At 37.4% G+C, this 21,345-nt stretch overlaps 1 protein-coding gene across 4 annotated transcripts in view; it reads right to left on the bottom strand.

Annotated features, from left to right (window-relative positions):
- Positions 1-354: 354 nt before the first annotated feature.
- The window catches only part of ASB3 (ankyrin repeat and SOCS box containing 3), a 109,818-nt gene continuing 88,827 nt past the window's right edge, over positions 355-21,345 (bottom strand). For all 4 annotated transcript variants that reach the window (XM_047744020.1, XM_047744021.1, XM_047744019.1 and 1 more), the window contains 2 exons: positions 16,812-16,942; positions 355-2,016 (listed from right to left, as the gene is read on the bottom strand). In XM_047744020.1, coding sequence (XP_047599976.1) covers positions 1,811-2,016; positions 16,812-16,942 — 337 coding nt within the window. In that variant the 3' untranslated portion in view covers positions 355-1,810. The remainder of the gene's footprint in view (positions 2,017-16,811; positions 16,943-21,345) is intronic.

Raw genomic sequence — 21,345 nt, 5'->3', positions numbered from 1 at the left:
CTGAGCAGAGAGCCCATGCAGGGCTTGATCCCAGGACCCTGATATCTTGACCTGAGCTGAAGACAGAGGTTTAACCCACTGAGCCACCCAGGCGCCCCTAGCAGGGTCTTTTAAATGTCTCTGAAATATCCATTTTTAGATTTTTAAGAACAAGATCTAAATGATATGTTATGGATAGTTTAATTTTTACTACACATTTGAACATGAACAAAAACACATTAACAAGACTCACCCTTAAATGAAACATTCTGTGTGCATTTGGCCCTAATAATAAACCAGTTATGTTCAAAATTGGAGATCTAGGGTTTGGAAAAATAAAGATTAGAACATTTAAAAATTACTACACAGTACAAACATTCTTGGAATTTCTTTATTAGGTATCAGAATTTCCACCTGGTTTTCCACATCTACACTTATTTCTGCTGTATACCCACACTCAAACACCATCTCCACCCACAGGCAGCAACTATAGCTCTAATCTGCACCGAGTTCAGTTGTCCCTCTGGACCTTAACAATGCTCCATTATTTGGTCTTCAACACTGCTTTTATCAAATAGCAAAGGCCTATCAGGGATGGCCTGGCTGACACATTCCCATCTATTTCAAGCCACAGGATCCCATTACGACAGAAGACCTACCCTCCTGTGGACCCACTTTCTAGCTGTCTATCATGACAGTAATGCTTTCATAAACTTTCTTTTAAGGTTGGTCCCAACGGCATATTACCACAGCTCACCTGATCCAGTGATTAGTTCTCTCTGACCATAGATTTATATTGAGCATCTGTAAAACCAATGAGGTGGTGTCTCATTACCCTAGAATTCTGAGGTCCAATTTCATAGGCTCAAGGACCATGTGATAACCTATCTAGATAATAAAAAGGAAGAACACTGTAATATTAATATAACTGGCAATCATTGCATCATAGGATCAAAGCTGCTCTTAGATTTGGAGGCTGAACGGAGCTCAAATGTTTTATTTGATACTAAGTGACTCAGACATACATAGGTTTCTTTTTTTAAAGATGGTGCCACAGATATGCCCCTCTCAGTCCCCTGATTTGTATTCTAAATGTGGTAAAATGCCTCTTTATTTCAATACTGACCTAATTTTTTCCAACTGAGCCTATTTCAGAGTTTAGTCTGGTCTTGCTTTTGCAGAAATGGGAGTTTCTTTCAGTCAAAGAGAGTATCAAGGAACTGGGGGGGAAACCAACAATAACAGCAAAATTATTCATTTTCGATATTCTTTAAAGAAAAAAAAGTTCTCCCCTGAGTTTATCTGTGAAAAGCCAATGAGAAGAAATTCTTCATAAGACTAACTGAATTAAGAGATGAGAATGGAATATAAAAGTTTTTTATAAACATAAAAGACAGTCAACCTCAAATAAAATAATAATAATAATAGATTCAACCCCATTGTGTGTACACTTTCAGGAAAGTTTTATGCATTTCTTTCTAAGCTCCTAGCCCTAGGCAAACACAGAATCATAGGCAGAAATATGCCATGGTTAGCACTAGAAGCAGCATCACAGTTTATTAACAGAATAAAGCAAAAAATGTTAGGTAAATGAATCTACAATATAAAAATGTGTTGGTGATGAATCTGTGATACAGTAACATAAGTGAGGTTAACAGTATTTTTTTTTAACCAGGAAGCCCAATTGTAAACATTTGCATTTAACTATTGCCCCCCACAAACCTAACCAACCACACAAACAAAAATCATCTTTTATGACTATAAAATCATGAAGAATTTGTACTGCATGGCTCTTTTTTTTGGTGGTTTTCAGAGTAAGACATGAGCTGCATTAAGTAGCTTCGCTGACTTCTCCATCTTGAGTAACTGCCAATTCTGGAACTTCATTCATCCTTAGAACTTCTGCATAGAGCAAATAATTATGTAGGCTTCTGGGAAGTGGCAACTGACAGATAAAACTGTCAGATCGTAGGTGTTCTGGTTTTACACTGGACCGAATTTCCAAACGGCAAAGGTGGGTGAGGGATGGAACAGAGGCTGGAGAAACAAAAAAAGGAAAGATGAAATTTTTTAAAATTTTCTTTTTAAAATCTTTCCAATTCTGGGGCACCTGGGTGGCTCAGTGGGTTAAGCCGCTGCCTTCGGCTCAGGTCATGATCCCAGGTCCTGGGTTCGAGCCCCACATCGGGCTTTCTGCTCAGCAGGGAGCCTGCTTCCTCCTCTCTCTCTCTCTGCCTGCCTCTCTGCCTACTTGTGATTTCTCTCTGTTAAATAAATAAATAAAATCTTTAAAAAAAAATAAAATAAAAATAAAATCTTTCCAATTCTTTGTAGCAAAAGAGAAAGTATATGTTACTTAGCTTACTTTTGAAAGATTTGTTGGGTGGGGATGACCACAACAAACTTTATTTATTCCTTTTATTCTTTTTACACCCTTCCAGTTCCTCTCTTTCCAGTTGCTGGCCACATATTGAAAAGTCAGTTTCAGGTTCATATAAAACTAAACATTCACATTCTAAAGATGTGGCAAGGGGCGCCTGGGTGGCTCAGTGGGTTAAAGCCTCTACCTTCAGCTCAGGTCATGATATCAGGGTCCTGGGATCAAGCCCCGCATTGGGCTCTATGCTCAGCGGGGAGCCTGCTTCCCCCCCTTCTCTCTACCTGCCTCTCTGCCTACTTGTGATCTCTCTCTGTCAAATAAATAAAATCTTAAAAAAAAATGGATGAACTAACTTTAGAAATGATAGAAACTTACAGTAGCAAATACCATATCCCTCTGACTCTGTTTTATTGCAAATGGTCTCTAGACCGAGCACATCAAGTGAATAAATAATTTGCAGAAGTTTTCCTCTTTTTATCCATGACACAGAATGTAAATTTATAACTGACATAGAGAGGAAAGGAGCACTTACTGAGTACCTGCTATGTCACATGCCCATACACTTCACAAACATTATCTTTCTATCTTCATTAACCCTATGAGGTATATACTATCACACACCTGTAGAGGTAAGAAAACAGGTTTAGGAGGAATAGGTCACTTTCCAAAGGTTATACATCTTGTACATGGTAGAGCCAGGATTCAAACTCAAGTGCCTATGACCCCAAAGCACGAGCACACACTTAAAACTACTGCCACCAAAAGCTAATCACCAACTAAGGGACAATACAGAGGTACTTATTTAAGAATTGTTAAGATAGGGGCGCCTGGGTGGCTCAGTGGGTTAAGCCGCTGCCTTCGGCTCAGGTCATGATCTCAGGGTCCTGGGATCGAGTCCCACATCAGGCTCTCTGCTCAGCGGGGAGACTGCTTCCCTTCCTCTCTCTCTGCCTGCCTCTCTCCCTACTTGTGATCTCTCTCTGTCAAAAAATAAATAAAATCTTTAAAAAAAAAAAAAAAAGAATTGTTAAGATAGCATTTCATTTTCTAAGATGAAAAGTGTTAACTAAAGAAGCTACTGTCAGGGTGCATGGGTGGTTCAGTCATCTGCCTTTGTGATCTCAGGGGCCTGGGATGGAGCCCCACATCGGGCTCCCGGCTCAGCAGACGGTCTGCTTCTCCCTCTCTCTCTATTGCTACCCCTGCTTGTACTTGCATGCTTTCTCTCTCTCAAATAAATAAAATCTTAAAAAAAAAAAAAAGAAGAAGCTAATGTCCATAGAAACTGAGAGTATTAAAAACAATTATTGGTTTTATGTGTGAATCAAATCTAAAGTCTTTCATTAGTCTAAGAAGTTTTTTATAATCCTCATGAAATGTAATAATGATTAACAGACCAGGATCGGAACAGCAGAGGCAAGTACTATCAGGAACCCAGCTGATATCAGACCAGCTGGTCTGACTCCAAGTCCAGTGTTCTGTAAACTAATACCCTGTAGGACCTGCCATTGTAATTCTCTTAATATCTTCAACACCTCCCAAACCACTGAAGTTAATCCATCATGTAACATTTTACTTTAAGCTTACTGGCTTAAATATAGTTTATTAAGAGTGTGGGAAACTCCTCAAACCACAGTTTTTCAAAATGCCAAATAAGAAAAGCTAAGGAGTTACCTGATTTGGTACATAATCCTGAATCTAAGAAAAGATGAGTATTTTCTTAAACCATAACTCATGGACTCCCCATTACAGATAGTAGGACTACAGCATCTACAATACATAGCACATTTATTTCTAGTGTTTCTATATCTATATTTTGTTTAAATTTTACCCTATTTTGCAAACTTAAAGGAAGAATCCTTTTCTCACTTCTAAGATGGGAAAACACAGGTGAGGAAAACAGAGATAAGCAAGAATGCATGCAAAGAGCATGCCCAGGGACGCCTGGGTGGCTCAGTTGGTTGGACGACTGTCTTCGGCTCAGGTCATGATCCCGGGGTTCCAGGATCGAGTCCCACATCGGGCTCCCAGCTCCATGGGGAGTCTGCTTCTCCCTCTGACCTTCTCCTCGCTCATGCTCTCTCTCACTGTCTCTCTCTCAAATAAATAAATAAAATCTTTAAAAAAAAAAAAATGCCCAAACTGCAAAGCCCACAGTTTTCCAAATGAGTAAGTGGGTTCAACTTCAATGAGTAGGTTAACCATGTTGAACTATTACATAATAAAGAAGCCCTCTCACCCAGTGAGATAGGAACAATAATTGGGCCTAAGGCCAATGGGTATGTACAAATGTCATAAAAGCTTTAGAAACAAGCATAATCGATTCTTGGGAAGCACACAACTCAGCTTGTATGAATACCAGCACGTAGGCATACTAGAAAGTAGGCTGTCTGCTACAAACACTAAGCAAACTATGGGCATGGTCGGGTGGGACTGACAGAGGAAGTGACAAGATCAGAATATGTGAGTTACAGTGAGGTTGGTTAAGAGAATTTTTACTTATATTCAGTAAGGGTTTAATATGCATCTTATTCAACTGAAATCTCTTCTTTCTGCAAATCCTTTGACATAGAGCCTTATTACACACCCAGAAGGAAAGTGAAGGATGGCTGTAGAACCTGGGAGGGTGGCCCACCTGGGGCTAAAGGATTCTCAATGCCTTGCCAGCTTCTCTGACTTGACAAATCACCGACTTACAAACTCCTCAGGCTGAGGAGATCTCCTCTGGCTGCCCCACAGCCTCCTGCCAATAAGCCTTTCCAGGCCATCTGACTACCCCACCCCACTATCTTCAAAGCTAAAGAAACCATTAATTTGTTTGTGTGTATACGTATGTATATGTAATATGTATGTGGAAATGTAATCATTTGTGATTAAGCCCCCCGGGACTGGCACACATCTGCTATGAGAAGTTTAAGTAACTTGCCCATGTTGACAGTGTATACATCAACAGAAGAGCGGATATTAGATCCAAGTGATTTGACTCCAAGTCTAGGGTTCCTTGAAGTTTGAAAAACCCAAAATAGTTTCTCTATCATCTTCTAAGCCACTGAAACTATCCTAAGTTTCAGAAGATCTTTCCATTTCATATTTTTTTTTAAAAGGCATATAGTTACTTGAGATTGGTTACAATTCTAATTGTACCATTTTGGTTTTTCTCCTGTGAGCACAATAGATCAATGGCACCATGAACACTGGGATGGAAGAACTATATTCACTTGAACTGAAGGGAATCTTTCATCTGCAGATTATTAACACAGACAATAATATACACCTCAGTGACATCTTAGTTTAATATGCCAGTGAATACTAAGGGAACTTTATAGTCATATATGAAATATTTCAAAGCTCTCAAAATTCCTATGAAAGTTTTAGTGATGCATGATATTTCCAGATGTGTTATTACCACTAGGCTGATAGAAGATCAAGCCATGTCTTAAATTTATAATAGGGAAATAGCCCAGAAGCTCTACATATGTAAAAACATACTTTCATGAAAACTTGTTAAAACCAGATTTTAATTTGTTAAATACATGTCTGTTTTCTTGGATTATGGCACTGATCATAGCCTAGAAAATGATGTTTGAAACCATACTATAATTTTAAGTCACTTTTCTGACCCAATCACTTTAGCATATTAAACCTAGTTTATCTATACATCCAGTAGCAAACATCATTTAACCTTTCGTTCCTATACAGAATTATTCAATTTTGTTCTTTGTTATATGTACTGACAGAACATTGAAAATAGAAGGCTACATGTTCTATCAAGTTTTACTAAGACAAAACATGACAAAACTAAACTCCACAATTCTTAATTCATTATGCTTATTAATGCCAACCTTATTATAGCACAGAACTACATGTACATCATACATACCCACCATCTATTTTTTCCACAACCAATCATCTCCAGCCTGCCCTCATGCCAGTATTTAAATGATCTATCTGCCTGGACTATATTTCTATGGTTCCTCTGCACGGTTTTCCACATTAGATGCATTCATTTGATTTCTGGGCCATCTAGTACAATTTATATTTCCATCATGAATATACTGTCTTTCTGGTTGGCTTCCATCCTTTGTTTCCAGTCTTTCTTAATTTACTAGTATAGTCTCTCTCCCTTTCACTGATTATAACCAAAAACTCTAGACAACATACAAAAAGCAATTACCTGAGGGTTCTGAAAAATAAATAACAATAAGATTAGGGCAGAAAATCAAAACATGGGGAATGACCAATAGAAGAGCAATAAGCAAAATGAATGGAAACAGTACCATATAGTAAAAAGACCTGTCTGGAGTTGAGAAGACATTATTAACAAGTTGTATAACCTTGGACAAGTCATTTAAATACTTTGACTTTGAGTTCTTCCTCTGTAACATGGGCATAATGCCTCATCTATAAAATGGACATGATGACACCTCTCTGCATTGAAAGGCTGTTGATGAGGTTGAGGTTAGAACACATTTGCAAAAGCATTTTATAAACTATACAATAACATACAAATCCTAGACACCATCTAATCTAATGATTCCCCAAATGTTTTGACTGCACACTCAATGAGGGAAAAGTCTTTGAGTATATAACCCCAATGTGTAAATACTTAATTACATATGAATAATATGTATATACTATTAGGTTAACAATATTTGTACTATAAAACACATAAAATTTAAAAAATTAGCTTAAATAAGAAATACTTTTTAAAAATGTTTATTAGATTTATAAAACCTTTTTTACTTTTACTAAAAATATTAATATTAATAATATTTTAACAAGAGTGAGGTGATTGATTAAGCTTTACAAATTTAATTCTTAGTGACTTGGCAATTCCAAGATTTGGCTCTAGGTCCAGTTTTTTTCATATTTGGATATAAGGGCTGATGTAGCTACTAGATATTAGATATGTAGATATTAGATTAAAAAAATATCTTATAAAAGTACGAGGTCCAAATGGGAGGAATACATTGTAGCTTAGCTGAACTAATCAGGATACTATCCGATCCCACCTACTAATTATGCAAAAGTTTTTATCAAAATTTATCCAATAAATTTCTGTTTTTTCTGTTATCAGTTTATAAGCTAATTAGAAAGTTTTGCTTCCCTACATGTTTATTAAATGCATTCAAAACCCAAGAAAACGGTTTCTAAGTATTTTAAATGCATCGATATGAGAGTTTTTCTAGGTGACACATTGTTTTTGGCAAGAAAATCACTCAACAATAGAAGTACTTTCTAGTATCTGTTTTCAGAATTATCTTCCCAAGCAAAGCTTTCTTTCAGAAAGTGGTTTCTTGGGGCGCCTGGGTGGCTCAGTGGGTTAAGCCACTGCCTTCGGCTCAGGTCATGATCTCAGGGTCCTGGGATCGAGCCCCGCATCGGGCTCTCTGCTTGGCAGGGGGCCTGCTTCCTCCTCTCTCTCTGCCTGCCTCTCTGCCTGCTTGTGATCTCTCTCTGTCAAATAAATAAATAAAATCTTTAAAAAAAAAAAAAAAAGAAAGTGGTTTCTTTTTCACTCAGCTAAAATATCACCTTTACCTTAAATCAACAGAATTTTTAGAAAATATGCACTAGGATTCATACTACTGATACCTATTTATCACCAAGAAAAAGAAGGTTAAGAAAAATCAGAACAGGGCGCCTGGGTGGCTCAGTGGGTTATGCTTCTGCCTTCGGCTCAGGTCATGATCCCAGGGTCCTGGGATCAAGCCCCACATCGGGCTCTCTGCTCAGCAGGGAGCCTGCTTCCCCCCTCTCTCTCTGCCTACTTGTGATCTCTGTCAAATAAATAAATAAATAAAAATCTTAATCATTTGTATTACTTTGTGCTATTCGCATTTCAACTCCTTTCTTGTATTAGCCTATTAATGATGTAATAAATTCATTTCATGTTATCTCCATTTCCTAACATCTGCAGAAAAGTAAGCTGCCCCATCAGTAGTCATTCTTTTTTTTTTTTTTTTAAGATTTTATTTATTTATTAGAGAGATAGAGAGAACAGGTAAGCAGAGCAGCAGGCAGAGGGAGAGGGAGAAGCAGGCTCTCCACTGAGCAGGGAGCATGATGTGGGGCTCAATCCTAGGACCCCAAGATCATGATCTCAGCCAAAGGCAGTTGCTTAACCAACTGAGCCACCCAGATGCCCCAACTATCAGTAGTCATTCTTACACAGATTTTCAAAAAAACATTATTCTAACCCATGTGGAAATATAAGTACAAAGCATTGGGCCATGTGTGCTCAGTTGGGGTAGGGGAGAGGCAAAAACTCAATTCTTACAACTACATCACTAGTAGAGAAAAGACAAAATGAAAGGGAACTTAATCATTGATAAGTAATTTCATCTTCCTCTTTTGTACCTTTAGAGTGCCTCTCTGGAGCCTCTCTGGAGAATATCTGCAAGTTACTAAAACCATCTAGCCTAAGCAATTTCCGGTGGTTATCAAAATAAAAAATGCATCATGGTCTTAGAATCTCCCAGAAAAATACATTCTTCATTACCCTACCCTGTTTAGGGTATTATAACACAGTAATCTGAGACAAGAGGAAAAAATGAGACTCAATATTATAAAGCAAATTTTAACTGCCTCCATAACTATTCCATAAAGTTTTCGGGATACCCCATTCTACCATAAACAAACTCACCTACATCTAGAACTCTGTAGAGAAAACTCTCCACCTCTGTCCTCACAGAAGCCTGATCCTCGCCGGGAAATTACTTCCTTGACAAATTTCTCACACAGAATCTTCTCATTCCTCCACCCCTGTCACACCTACCACAAAGTCTAGGAGGCAAATGGAGCATTCTCATGGTTCTGCACCAATTCCAGACCTATGGCTTTCTGTCTTTAAATTCCTGCATATACTATCACCTGTCCTTCCAGACTCTGTTCTCCCTTACTGCCAGTACACTCCATCTTTAGTATCATGGAGACCTCAGGTCCCCAGACTCTTCCTACCACTGGTCTATCAGATCCCTTCCTTTCTCATGTCCTTTCCTATTCAGACTGGATTCCAGGAGGCCCATCACTTATATTATTTTATCATCCTCAATTCTTCTCTAAAGGCGCTGACAGTTCCCCAGGACCAATCTATCCACTCTCTTTCTGCACTTCAATACGGAGAAAGAGAATCAATGCTGGGAAAAAATGATCCCATAATCATACGAACTAGTACCACTTGCAACCTCTACCAGGTCTGTAAGGTTGCATGGGACCTCCTTTCCTAGTCCCTCATTCATTTCCCACAACCAAAATTCTCAAACATCCGGTTCCCACCCCACTGTCACTTAAGTCTCCTCAGCGCCATTTCTTTCCTACTTCAAAGTGAAACAGGAGGCCTTCAGGGCCCATTCTCTCTGCAGGCCTAGTTCTCCAGCTATAAACTTACCTCCAACCACACCAGCTTCATTGCTCTTCTTCTCTCAAAGAGATGGGCTTCTTTAAGGCTAATCCCATCTCCCTCTGGCTTATCTGAAACCTTATTACATAAATAATCACTTTTATCTCATCAAATCTTTGATGTTGTTATTTTTACAAACTGAGACCCTTTAATCTATAAAACAAGTTAAGCCTCTGCCATGACCTGGCATCATCATTCCCTTAGTCATGGCACTAAAGAACTATGCTCACTTTATTTCTTCATTCATAAATTTTGTCAGTGTCTAACACAGAGCTGACATGTAATTAAAGAATCCACTCACTAAGGAATTAATGGATATAAACAGTGAGATTTGTAAATGTCCACCTACAGAAATACTTACATGATAGCTTCTCTTCACTGAAGACTTCTGCCTGTGGTCCATATTTGTAACTAACTAAAATTACAGATTGAATGATTTAAAAATTCTCAAATGAACAAGCTATCAGGAGCTAAAGCTTCATTCTAATTGGCTTTCCACCCTAAAATAGATATTTTGGGTCTAGAAAATAATTTTTTTTTTTAATTGGGATACAGCTGTCCCCGGGATCCGCCTGTGCACATTTCCAACACAGTACATAAGCAGGAGGAGTAAGATGGTCTTTCAAATAATACTGATGATGTGATACCTGGAATACTTTTTAAAAATTCTGTTTTAGGGGTGCCTAGGTGGCTCAGTCAGTTAAGCATCTGACTTCGGCTCAGGTCACGATCCCAGTGTCCTGGGATCCAGCCCTGCCTAGAGCTCCCTGCTCAGCAGGGAGCTTTCTTCTCTCTCTCCCTCTGCCTGCTGCTCTGCCTACTTGTGCTCTCACTCTATCACTCTGTCAAATGAATAAATAAAATCTTTTTTTAAAAAATTATTAAATATTCTGTTGTAATTGCTTTAGGGCAACATTTTCTCCTCTCCTAGCTTACCAACAGACTACTGACAACATCATTAACAGTTTTACTGGCAAAATATCCCAGCAACTATAGCTATTAACCCATTAGTACCTAGTTTAGCAAGAATTTCCCCCCACACACACACACAGCCATGTAGATTAGTAAGAAATGCTATGTGATGCTGCACTTGGATTAGTAAGAGGCTGTGTGAAGCTAAAATTATAAATGGGCAGATGGAATCTTGTTAAAATTTTAAGTTAACTATAAATTCCTCATTAAAAAAAAAAACCAGAACTAAGTCTGGCTGTTAAATCTAACAATAAGGGCAGTCTTTAGGACACTGTTAATCAAGGCATGATTCTGCTAGAGTTATAAAGGCCAACAATATGGCTGGAATCTTGGAGGTCAAGTTTCCTACTCTATAAATAGAAGATCACATGTTTAATTTTTCAAGATGAGAGGCAATTACTGTTGGGGTTCTTTAGTGATAATGCCTCAAACCAGAGGAAATGCCTCTAGAGTTGAAAACCACCGTGAATAGTGGCTTCTGAGTCTCATCAAATATGGAGCTTCATTAATTCTATGGGCATGGTCCATTTTTCCTGTCCTTTTAAAAGAACAACTCTTTACTCCAAATATTTTCCTGATCCCTACCAAATTTAGACCTTTCAATTTACTGAACATAATTATCTGAAAACTTCAAGTTGGACTTTTGCTCATCGGTATTTAAAATAAGAAGCAGGTAGGTTTTAGTTGAGCAATTCTACCGCACAGCATTTATATAAATACTCATTACCAAAAACACCACTATACTATTCGTAGCTTTTATTGACCTTTCCTTGGACATGGATATGTCACTACCATGAGAGACAAAGTAGCAGAAGAGTTAAAACTCTCCATTAGCCTGAAATAAGGCTGTGCCACACCTCCCATCTTTTTTTTTTTTTTTTTAAGATTTTATTTGACAGACAGAGATCACAAGTAGGCAGAGAGGCAGACAGAGGGGGGGGGGCTGGGGAAGCAGGTTCTCCGCGGAGCAGAGAGCCCAGTGTGGGGCTCGATCCCAGGACTCCGGGATCATGACCTGAGCCAAAGGCTTTAACCCACTGAGCCACCCAGGTGCCCCACACCTCCCATCTTTTTAACAAGTAACTTAATGCTATAAAAGATACATCTTAAGGGGCACCTGGCTGGCTCAGTTAATAAAGCATGGATGGCAATCTTGATCTCAGGGTCAGGAGTTTGAGCCCCAAGTTGGTGTAGAGATTAGTCAAAGTAAATAAATCAATAACTTTTTAAATATATATATATCTTGAAAGATGTACCTTCAAGAAATGTGATTCACCTTTTGCATAAAATATACGCTCTTGCTATAGATAACAGAAAAATGTTCTTTTTAAAACTGGATACATTTTATTACCTTAAACTAGAAATGGCTTGAGTAGACAACTGGAATGCTAGTTAATTATTACCAAAAAGGTATACTTCAAACTTACACAATGTTATATACATCAACTATATTTCAATAAAGCTGGGGAAAAAAATAGTACCAGAAAGGATTATAGATAAGCCATTGCTAAATTTAAATTGTTTCTGGTAGTTATTCCTCAATTTTTTAAATGCAAATGTAATAATCTCTTAAAATAAGGTGCTACATGTTGTCAGTTTGGTGTACTTACTGCAGGCAGGGGTTCGTCATGAAGAGTACATGAGGATTGCTCTGAAGATTGCTCCAAAACTAAGAGTACTACTCAAAGTTTCAGAGGAAACGCTGGTTGTGGATACTTGCTCAGCCCACCATATTTAGCAAGGAGTTCTCATAATGTTCTTTGGGTTTCACAAACAGAACACTTAACCTATCACAAATCAACCTTTATGTTCCATTTTTGTTTTGCTTCTACTTTGAAGCTCAACTACCTCTTAAAAATATGTTCTCAACTCAACCTGCAACATAACACAACATAACACAAGCACTGATGCTTCTTAAGTAGTATAATTTTAGATTCATTGTTAACTACTACTATTATTACAACTACTGAATTTAGGGGCACCTGGCTGGTTCATTTGGAAGAGCCTGTGACTCTTGATCTTGGGGTCATGAGTTTGAGCCCCGTGTGGGGTGTAGATATTACTTAAGTAAATAAAATTTTCTAAAGAAATGGAGTTGAAAGATGTAATATTTAGAGAGAACTGCTGAAGTACATATAGGTCATCCACTCCTCCAGATATTACAAATCCAGCCCTGGTCAATTCAGAGCAACAGATACCTTAATACCTGGATGACACTGTACTGATGATCCCTGAAGACCTACGTTTATTGAATTATAGTTAGGTATGATAGCAAGAGCCCACATTGAAGACTGGTAAAATAAAGTCCTGAGAAACTACGGCTGCCAAGATACTGTCTAGAAAATTGTCCATGAATATTACTTCTGAGCAATAAGCTTGTTTTACATAATGATCTCTGTAACCTAGTGTCAATGACTAGAGAGGTTAGTCAGCGCCAAACTTATAGCCTATCCACAGACAGTTTCAGATCTATAAGCACTCCCTGACTCCATTTTCGATCCATCCTCAATATTACTTTTCATTTTTCTTTTGCTTTCACTTTTTACTTCTGCTTCACTGTTCTGTGATAATCTACATGTATAAACTACTTTAAATTCTTTTTAGAACAAAGCAGAAGAACACTGAAATGAACAGATCAAGAGAGTTTCCTGGGGCCCTTTTAGATTCTTTGTAGAATTCAGATTCTTATATTACTCTGGATAGAATTATATATATTTGATCATTAAAGGGGGAATGAACTAAGCCAAGCGCTTTTATCCCTAAGAATGTAATTACTTAGACTTTATCTTGGAGAGCTGATCAGGGATTGGCAAGTTTTTTTTATGAAGAAGTCTACTACTGGGTGCCTGGGTGGCTCAGCGGGTTAAGCCTCTGCCTTTGGCACAGGTTATGATCTCAGAGTCCTGGGATTAGGTCCCACATCATGCTCTCTGGTCAGCAGGGAGCCTGCTTCCCCCTGGCTGCTGCTTTGCCTACTTGTGATCTCTCTCTCTGTGTCAAATAAATAAATAAAATCTTAAAAAAAAATAAAAGTCTACTACTATGTGGTTAAAATGATGTTTCTAAGATGTATATATAAGGCACATGATTTAAAAATTGTCATTAAAACTGTGAACAGTCAGTAAATTTTACCTGGTATAACATTTCCTTTCTCATGCAAAAACAAAAACAAAAACAACTTTTTGAAGACAAATCTGACTTCATGATTAAAAAATGAGCAGCAAGGGACTAGTTGTCCTTTTTATTTATAAACTACCAGAGCAACTTGCTATTTTCTTACAGAGGAAAAAGGTAAGGAAAGGAGAATTTTGACCAAGTACATGGAATCTCCAAGACTTGAAAAAGGCCTTAAAAAAATGGAGAAAATCCTTTCCTGGAGATAGATACCAATATACTTAACAAGCTACGGAGCTGAAATTATCTAGGAGCTCATTAATAGTTGTAGAGCTGCAAGAAGCATCTTTTCAAAAAAAATTTAAAGAAATATATTGACAATGTAGTTTCTACTACCATGATAAGTTACTGGAGAAAGTGGGTAAAAGCAAGACTGTCATATACTTGAGAGGTAGTCAAAAGTTGTTTTTCTGGGCTCATTCCCATTGGTGTTGTTTCTGGTCATGTTTCTGCTCACCAGAAATCTTACAACTAAAGATCCAAATAAAGATAACCTATATACAAAAATGGGAGTGTCAGGGTGCTTGGGTGGCCTGGTCAGTTAAGTGTCCAACTCTTGATCTCAGCTGAGGTCTTGATCTCAGAGTCATGAGTTCAACCCTTGAGTCAGGCTCCATTCTGGGCCTGGATCCTACTGAAAAAAGAAAAAAAAAAAAAAAAGGAAAGAAAGAAAGAAAGAAATGTGGTGTCCCGAAAACTGAAGGCAAAAAGGGAAGCTGGGTATATTGAGAGAGAGCCTTGAACTAAAGAAAGGAAAAAAGCATAATACTATTAGAAATTCTGACAACTGAGTAGATGGACATGTCTTTTCCTCAGCCTTACTAAAATAAAATCTGACATTAAATGACTCCCATTATCTGCACAAGAAGAACCAGTAAAGTATACTTTGAGAGACCAGTATAACTAGCCAGAAGAATGCAAGCTTTTCCTAAGTAGTGTGCAATAAGAACAGGGTTGAAAAGGCTTCCCATGACAGGAATTAAAAGGCCTTCCTAAAACCAGACAACCCAAGAGACAATGTAGATCCGTCTCTCAAACTCAGCACTGCTGACATTTGAGTCCAGCTAATTCTTGGTCTGCCCTGCACATCGTAGGATGTTTAGCAGCCTCCCTCACCGCTACCCCCAAGATGACAAGAGCCCCCTCACCAGCTGTGACAACCAAAAAATGCTGGCAGACCTCGCCAAGCAGCAGGCGCAAAGTCATCCCTGTCGAACAAGACTGCTCATGATGAAACAAGTATCAAAGAGCTGCCAGGAAGAACTCACCACTTGGGGCCAATAGCTCCATGCCTTTCCACTGCTCAAACCAGGACACGGAAGGAACAGCAGAACTAGTTGGAAAAACAACCAACAAGTTCACATTTTGGATATGTCAAAACATGGGAAATACAAAGGGCAGCTGTACAAAGGGCAGCTGTATACATGGGAATGGAACCAAGAAAAGAGGACTGGGCTACAGAAGTTGGCCAGAAAAGCATCAGCTACATTAGTACTTCTGAGAAAGACTTCTGCAAATCTTCAGCCATAATAAAATCCTCTTAGAGATAATGATTATTACCCTACACAAGCTCTACCTAGTGCCTAATTAAAGAAGCCCTTGATGGATTTAGTCCACTGCAGGGTAATGTACTCATGCACAAAATTTACCTTCATCTGGACAACCCTGCCATATGTTACAGTCTTCAGAGACTCTCACATATCTTTACTAACTGATACACTGCAATGATTTTCCCCTTTGGCATATGCTCCCTCATTTGACTTTTGTTCCCAAAATCCATTGTCTCATATTCTATCTATTTTGAATAGATATTTGTTCTCTGCTGCTTCAGATACATAATTAGTAAAAGAAGATGCAATTTTCAACATTAAGAATTAAATGCAAGTGAGTTTTCCAACATTATCATTAAAGAAATTCTGTATGAAAAGACTCAGAACTCCAGATTACTTTTTTCTTCAATAGAAACTAAGAGTTTGAATACACCTCAGTTCAAGAGCATATTTTCCTGAATGTCTGTTTTTGATTGAAAAAATTTACTTAAATGTAATTTTGCAAGAAATTACAAGACACATTTCTACATATGCATAAGTTCACTTGTTAAAAACCTATTCAACATGTTTTATGAAGAGCTACATTTCATGTAAAAATAGCAGCGAAGAAATAATTTTCTCAACTTAAGATATATAATCTGTTTAACAAAATATAGTTAAAGTAAAATAAATCTGAATAAGTAAATAGGAATACTTGGCAATATATTATGTTCAGCTTAAACTGGTTTCCTTGTGTAAAATCTTCTGCTGTACGCTTTTTTATAACTAGCTTTAAAAAATTTGTTGAGAGGAAGTTGAGAATTTTTGAAACAGTCATTTAAAGTATCAATCAATTCATAGAATTTTCACCAAGCTCACTTTGACAGTTTTATCATACCAACACACTGGCATGCATTCAGTAAGAACAGGTATAAAATAAGGGATGGTAATATTTCCTTTTAGAGATGACAAATTATTAAAGAGAGAACACAAATCCACACACACTCTTAAGAGGAAAATTAGGTTCAGCATTTTTCTGAGCACAAACTAAATATACACTAACAACAATTTTAGGACTCACTTTTGTTTAAATAATCCTTACTAGAAATAAAAGGATACCATTAAATAAAAATATTAATCAATACCCGTTCCTGAGGCTAAACTTACCAAGTCAGATATCACTTTTGTTGAAGGAAATTACTATGACCCCCATCACCACCACCACAGCCCCATCCTTTCTCCACATAAAGAAAATGCAAATGATGCCCAATTTAATGTATGCTCTCCATTGACTCTGGCGCTTAAAATTATAACACAGCTAGAGGAGGAAGAGAAGAAAAAGTAGTGAAACATGTTTAAAATTGTACTTTCTTACCAATATGTTGCTGCAGAGCCCAAGAGTTTGAGGCACGAGTGGAGAGCATCTTCTCAACAGTTGGAGGAAGCCTCTTCCAATTGGTAAACTCCAAAGTGAAGATAAGGGTATCATCACTGACTGAGTCAATCCTATATTGGGAAGATGTTAACACACCATTAGACACAAAAGGGTACATCCTGAAAACAAACACCACATAACTATTCTTACAACACTGCAGTATAGAAGGAAGAGCAAAAACTGAGGCACAGAAAATAATCATGTAACTGGAGGAAGTTCAGTGGCTACAAATAACCATCTACAGGTTCCTAGAAGAAAATGAATCGATTCTGTGTATAGTTGTCCAGTAGATGACCAGAGAATCCCCATTTCTCAGCATCAATGGTAAGAAAAAGAGAAACAGCACCAGCGCCATCTGTGGACTTGCCATTACCTCCTCCAACTCGGACCATCTTGCTGAACCTAAACTGGTCCCCTCACATACACACAATTTAACATCCCTGAAAGGATAATGCCCAAACACCCAAAGTTAACTCTAAACCGAATATATGGGAGAGACGAACTTTTTCTGTCCAACTCCCAGGGACATAAAATTGTACCCCTCTAGGAACCTTCCCAACTACAGATTCAGTTCTAAAAGATGTACCAGAGTAAGTTTTGTCTTTAAGGACTGAAAGGTGTTCAAGACAAACGGTTTTCCCTCTATTTTTTCAAAATAGTATCAAAATTTCCTACCAATCCAGCCAGAGGAGACTTCCCCCCAATTTTATAAGCACTTGAGTCCTACTGAACAGAGCATTAGTCTAAGAAAAGTTCTGGTTTCTAATACCACCTCTACTACTTACAAATATGTTGCCTAAATTCTCTTTCTTTCTCTCTCTCTTTTTTTTTTTGCCTAAGTTTTTTAAGCCCTAGATCTTGGTCTCTAAAATGGGAATAATACTTAACCTGCCTATCTCAGTTCAATTTGGTGAAAATAATATGAAAAAATATATAAACATAGTTTTTAAAACAAAAATGTTACATAAATATTTGCTATTACTAGAAGTGGTCTGAAATTTTCAGTATTGCATTTTTGATAGGACTTAAAATATTATACACATGAAATTTAGTCATAGCTTAAGGGTAACTCCAAATTCTAACAGGATTACCTATGTTGTTCTCAACTAGATACTCCCCTACTCTATCACATTGTTCAAATAAAAATAAAATGATTAGAGCCTCTGGTAACTACTTCAGAAATTCCTTCCAAGGTGCTTTTTTGAAGACATTACCAAGCAAGGACTAAAGAAGGGGGAAAAATAGAATGAAAGGAAAGAAATTGAGTAATACTCTCAACATATCATCTCAAAGATAACTTAATTCTTATAACTCAGGGTCAGAGTGTCCTTGAAATGACTGATTAGAGAGCATGTAAATTATTTCCCAAGTTCTTAATTCTCTAATATGCAAGCATAAATAAGAAAGAACTTAAAAAGTATAGCACAAATGCTTTAGGAAATTCTTCTACTTCTTGGGAAGCTCTCAGTGAAATCATAACTTATCAGGAAATATTGAGAATAAATAAAATGATAAAATATACTCAAAAGTAAACAATTCCCTTGACTTTCTAGTACCTTGCACCAAAGGTTACTTAATTCTAGCTCCTTACTTCTTTTTTAATGGCTTCATTTTTCTGCTAAAGTGTGCTTTAAGTCTATGACCAAACACAAAATCATTTTTATGCAGTTATCTAAACATACACATAAAAAATAAATCTGTTTATACAACTTTAGTTAATATAATGGTGAGTATATTCTACAAATGCTGATAATGCCACTAAAAATGTATTGTTACTGTACTACATTGACCATTACATTGTACAAAGCAGTTGTACAATCATAAACAAGTGACAGTTAATCAACTAAATGCACAGATGACATTTACTTTCTATTATTCACCTATTACATTTGGGCAAGGGCTGGGGGGTGTACCTAGTCTTGCATTTAAAGTTGAAAAAATATTTCAACTCTGCAGATTATATTGTGACAGGCAATTATTCAGCCACATACATTTTTTAAGACTGTTTAAGGCAAGCAATACGAGGAAAGACATTTATAATTTACATGACAAAGAGTAAGCAACAGACTTATGTGTGATATAAATAAGATACAACCAAAATCCACTTTAACAACATATTGGAATTTTTATGGGAGAATTTTTCTTGTAACAGCTCTTTGAATGTAAATTTGATCAAAGAAAGCAAAACATTTATCATATTCAGCATAAACACTAGCTTTATACATTCAATAAAAGATCAGTGAACAAAAATTTGACCATGTTAAGCATTTTCATTGCTAAAGTGAAGTTTTCCATTGTATTTTTCTAATGAATATAAAGTGACTAAAGTTACTCATTTGGAGTAAAATATATGTAAGCGGTATTCTCAGTCCAGATAGATGAAAGTTTTACAATTTACTTCAAAATAAATTGTAGCTTACTGGTTCTCAACTCTTTTCTGTCCTAACACACCCAATGAATAGAGCACACAGAAATATGACGAGAAATGTAAGATACATATTGTTTTTTTTTTTTCCCTTTTATAGAGAGACAGAGAGCATCACCCTGGGGGGGGGGGACATGGTGGGGGGGGCAGGTGGCAGAGGGATGAGAAGAGAGAGAGCATCTGAAGCAGGCTCCACACCCAGTCCAGAGTCCCCATAGTGCAACACAGGGCTCAATCTCACATTCCTGAGATCATGACCTGAGCCGAAATCAAGAATTGGACCCTTAACCAACTAAGCCACCTAGGTACTCCATATAACACACACATTTTTAAACAAACTATTCACATGGGGAGAGGGAGGATCCTGTATCAGGACTGGGGACTGGAAGAGTGTATTTTACAAAGCCTTCTGGGAGAATAAAGCTAAATAATTCCCTCTCCTTCCAGCAGTCTAGGTGGTTGGCTGAGGAGGAAAGGAAAAGAGGCAAAAAAAAAAAAAAAAAAAAATTTTTTTTCCCCTGTATAGGTTCTTCCTAACTTAGGAAGAGGAAGGAGCAAGAGAAGTTGGCAAATATCCCTCCCAGGTTAGCCAAGGGATTAAGATCGCTGAAATTAAATGATGTAACTATAGGCCCCATGTGGACACACAGGACTAAGGCGGCAGAGCACAGTGGTTAGAAAGACAGACTTGAACCACACTACAGGACAGCCTAGGTTCAAACCCAAGCTCTAGCACTAACTAGCTATGTGAGCTTCAGCAAGTATGTTCAATACTCTGGGCCTCAACTTCCTTCTCTGTAAAACAAAGATAACAGTATCCACTGTATTCTATATTAAATGAGTTAATACAGTACCAAACTTAAAATAGTGCCTACTAAGTGTTGGTTAAAGAAAAAATAAACCAAAAACCAGAAGTTAGTGTGAAGGCTGAAAGTAATGGACAAGTAGTACAGAGTCGAGTTAGTAGCTTCAGTGGAGGAACACAAAGAGTACTGCTGAGAAGAGAGTGGGAGACATGAGGACAAGCACCTCGTTGGGTGACAGAGAAACGCAGACATACTGTCAGTGCTGTCCATAGCTACCCCACATGCTGGCTCGGTTTACAGAAGCAGTTGGGAGAGTGAATCATAAAAATCTGAGAGGCAACTGCTGTTCGCTGTCAGGAGCCCAACAACTATAAAATTCACTAAACTAATAGTTAAGGGTACTTAAATGACTTTGTCAATAGCTAGATAGACCATTTCTTAGCAAGTGTTTCTATCTCAGTATGCATGCACATGTATGGGGGTTTAAGACAAATAAGCACATACAAATAACTTTTAAAGATCAGTGATTCCTCAATGAATTGTCAATAATCTTTATATTTCATTCAATTATCTAAAAACACAATGGATTTCTATGAAATTTTATTGAAAAGATATAGAGAGAATTGCAACAATGAGTATCTGACAAATGACTGGGTATTAGTCAGCCAATAGGAAAGAAGTAAATACAATTAGGTATTCCACCTGTTGTAAAGCTATACACAAAAAAGTAAAATGGGAATCAGAATGCATATCTCAACTTTGTTTTTACTTCTATGTTCCTCAAACAACTACCAGAAAGCAGTTTTTCCTTATAAACCACATACCTGAAACACTTTGTATCAAAAGGGATGATAGGCCTAAGCGTAAAACCTCTACTTGGTAAAAATTCCTGAATTCTATATACTGGCAGATGTAGTAAAAAGGTGAGGTACTGGGATCCTACCAAATACAGACCTATTCATCACATGCAGGTGTAGAAGCCACCAAGGGAAAGATGGAGTCCCAGAAGTACAAACTAAACATGCAAGTACAGAATACTAATGTTGCCTGCATGAACCACAAAGAGGACCTCTTTTCTAATGAAAAACTCAAATAACAAGATATCAAAGCACTTTTCTGCTGAAATGCAAAATATAGTATTTGACTAAACATTATTTCAATGAACACTAGTTTGTTTTTTTTTTAAGATTTTATGTATTTATTTGACAGAGAGAGCTCACAAGTAGGCAGAGAGGCAGGCAGA

The sequence above is a fragment of the Lutra lutra genome, chromosome 9 (assembly GCF_902655055.1).
Source record: "Lutra lutra chromosome 9, mLutLut1.2, whole genome shotgun sequence".
Taxonomy (NCBI): Eukaryota; Metazoa; Chordata; class Mammalia; order Carnivora; family Mustelidae; genus Lutra; species Lutra lutra.
This window is presented reverse-complemented; position numbering and strand designations above follow the sequence as displayed.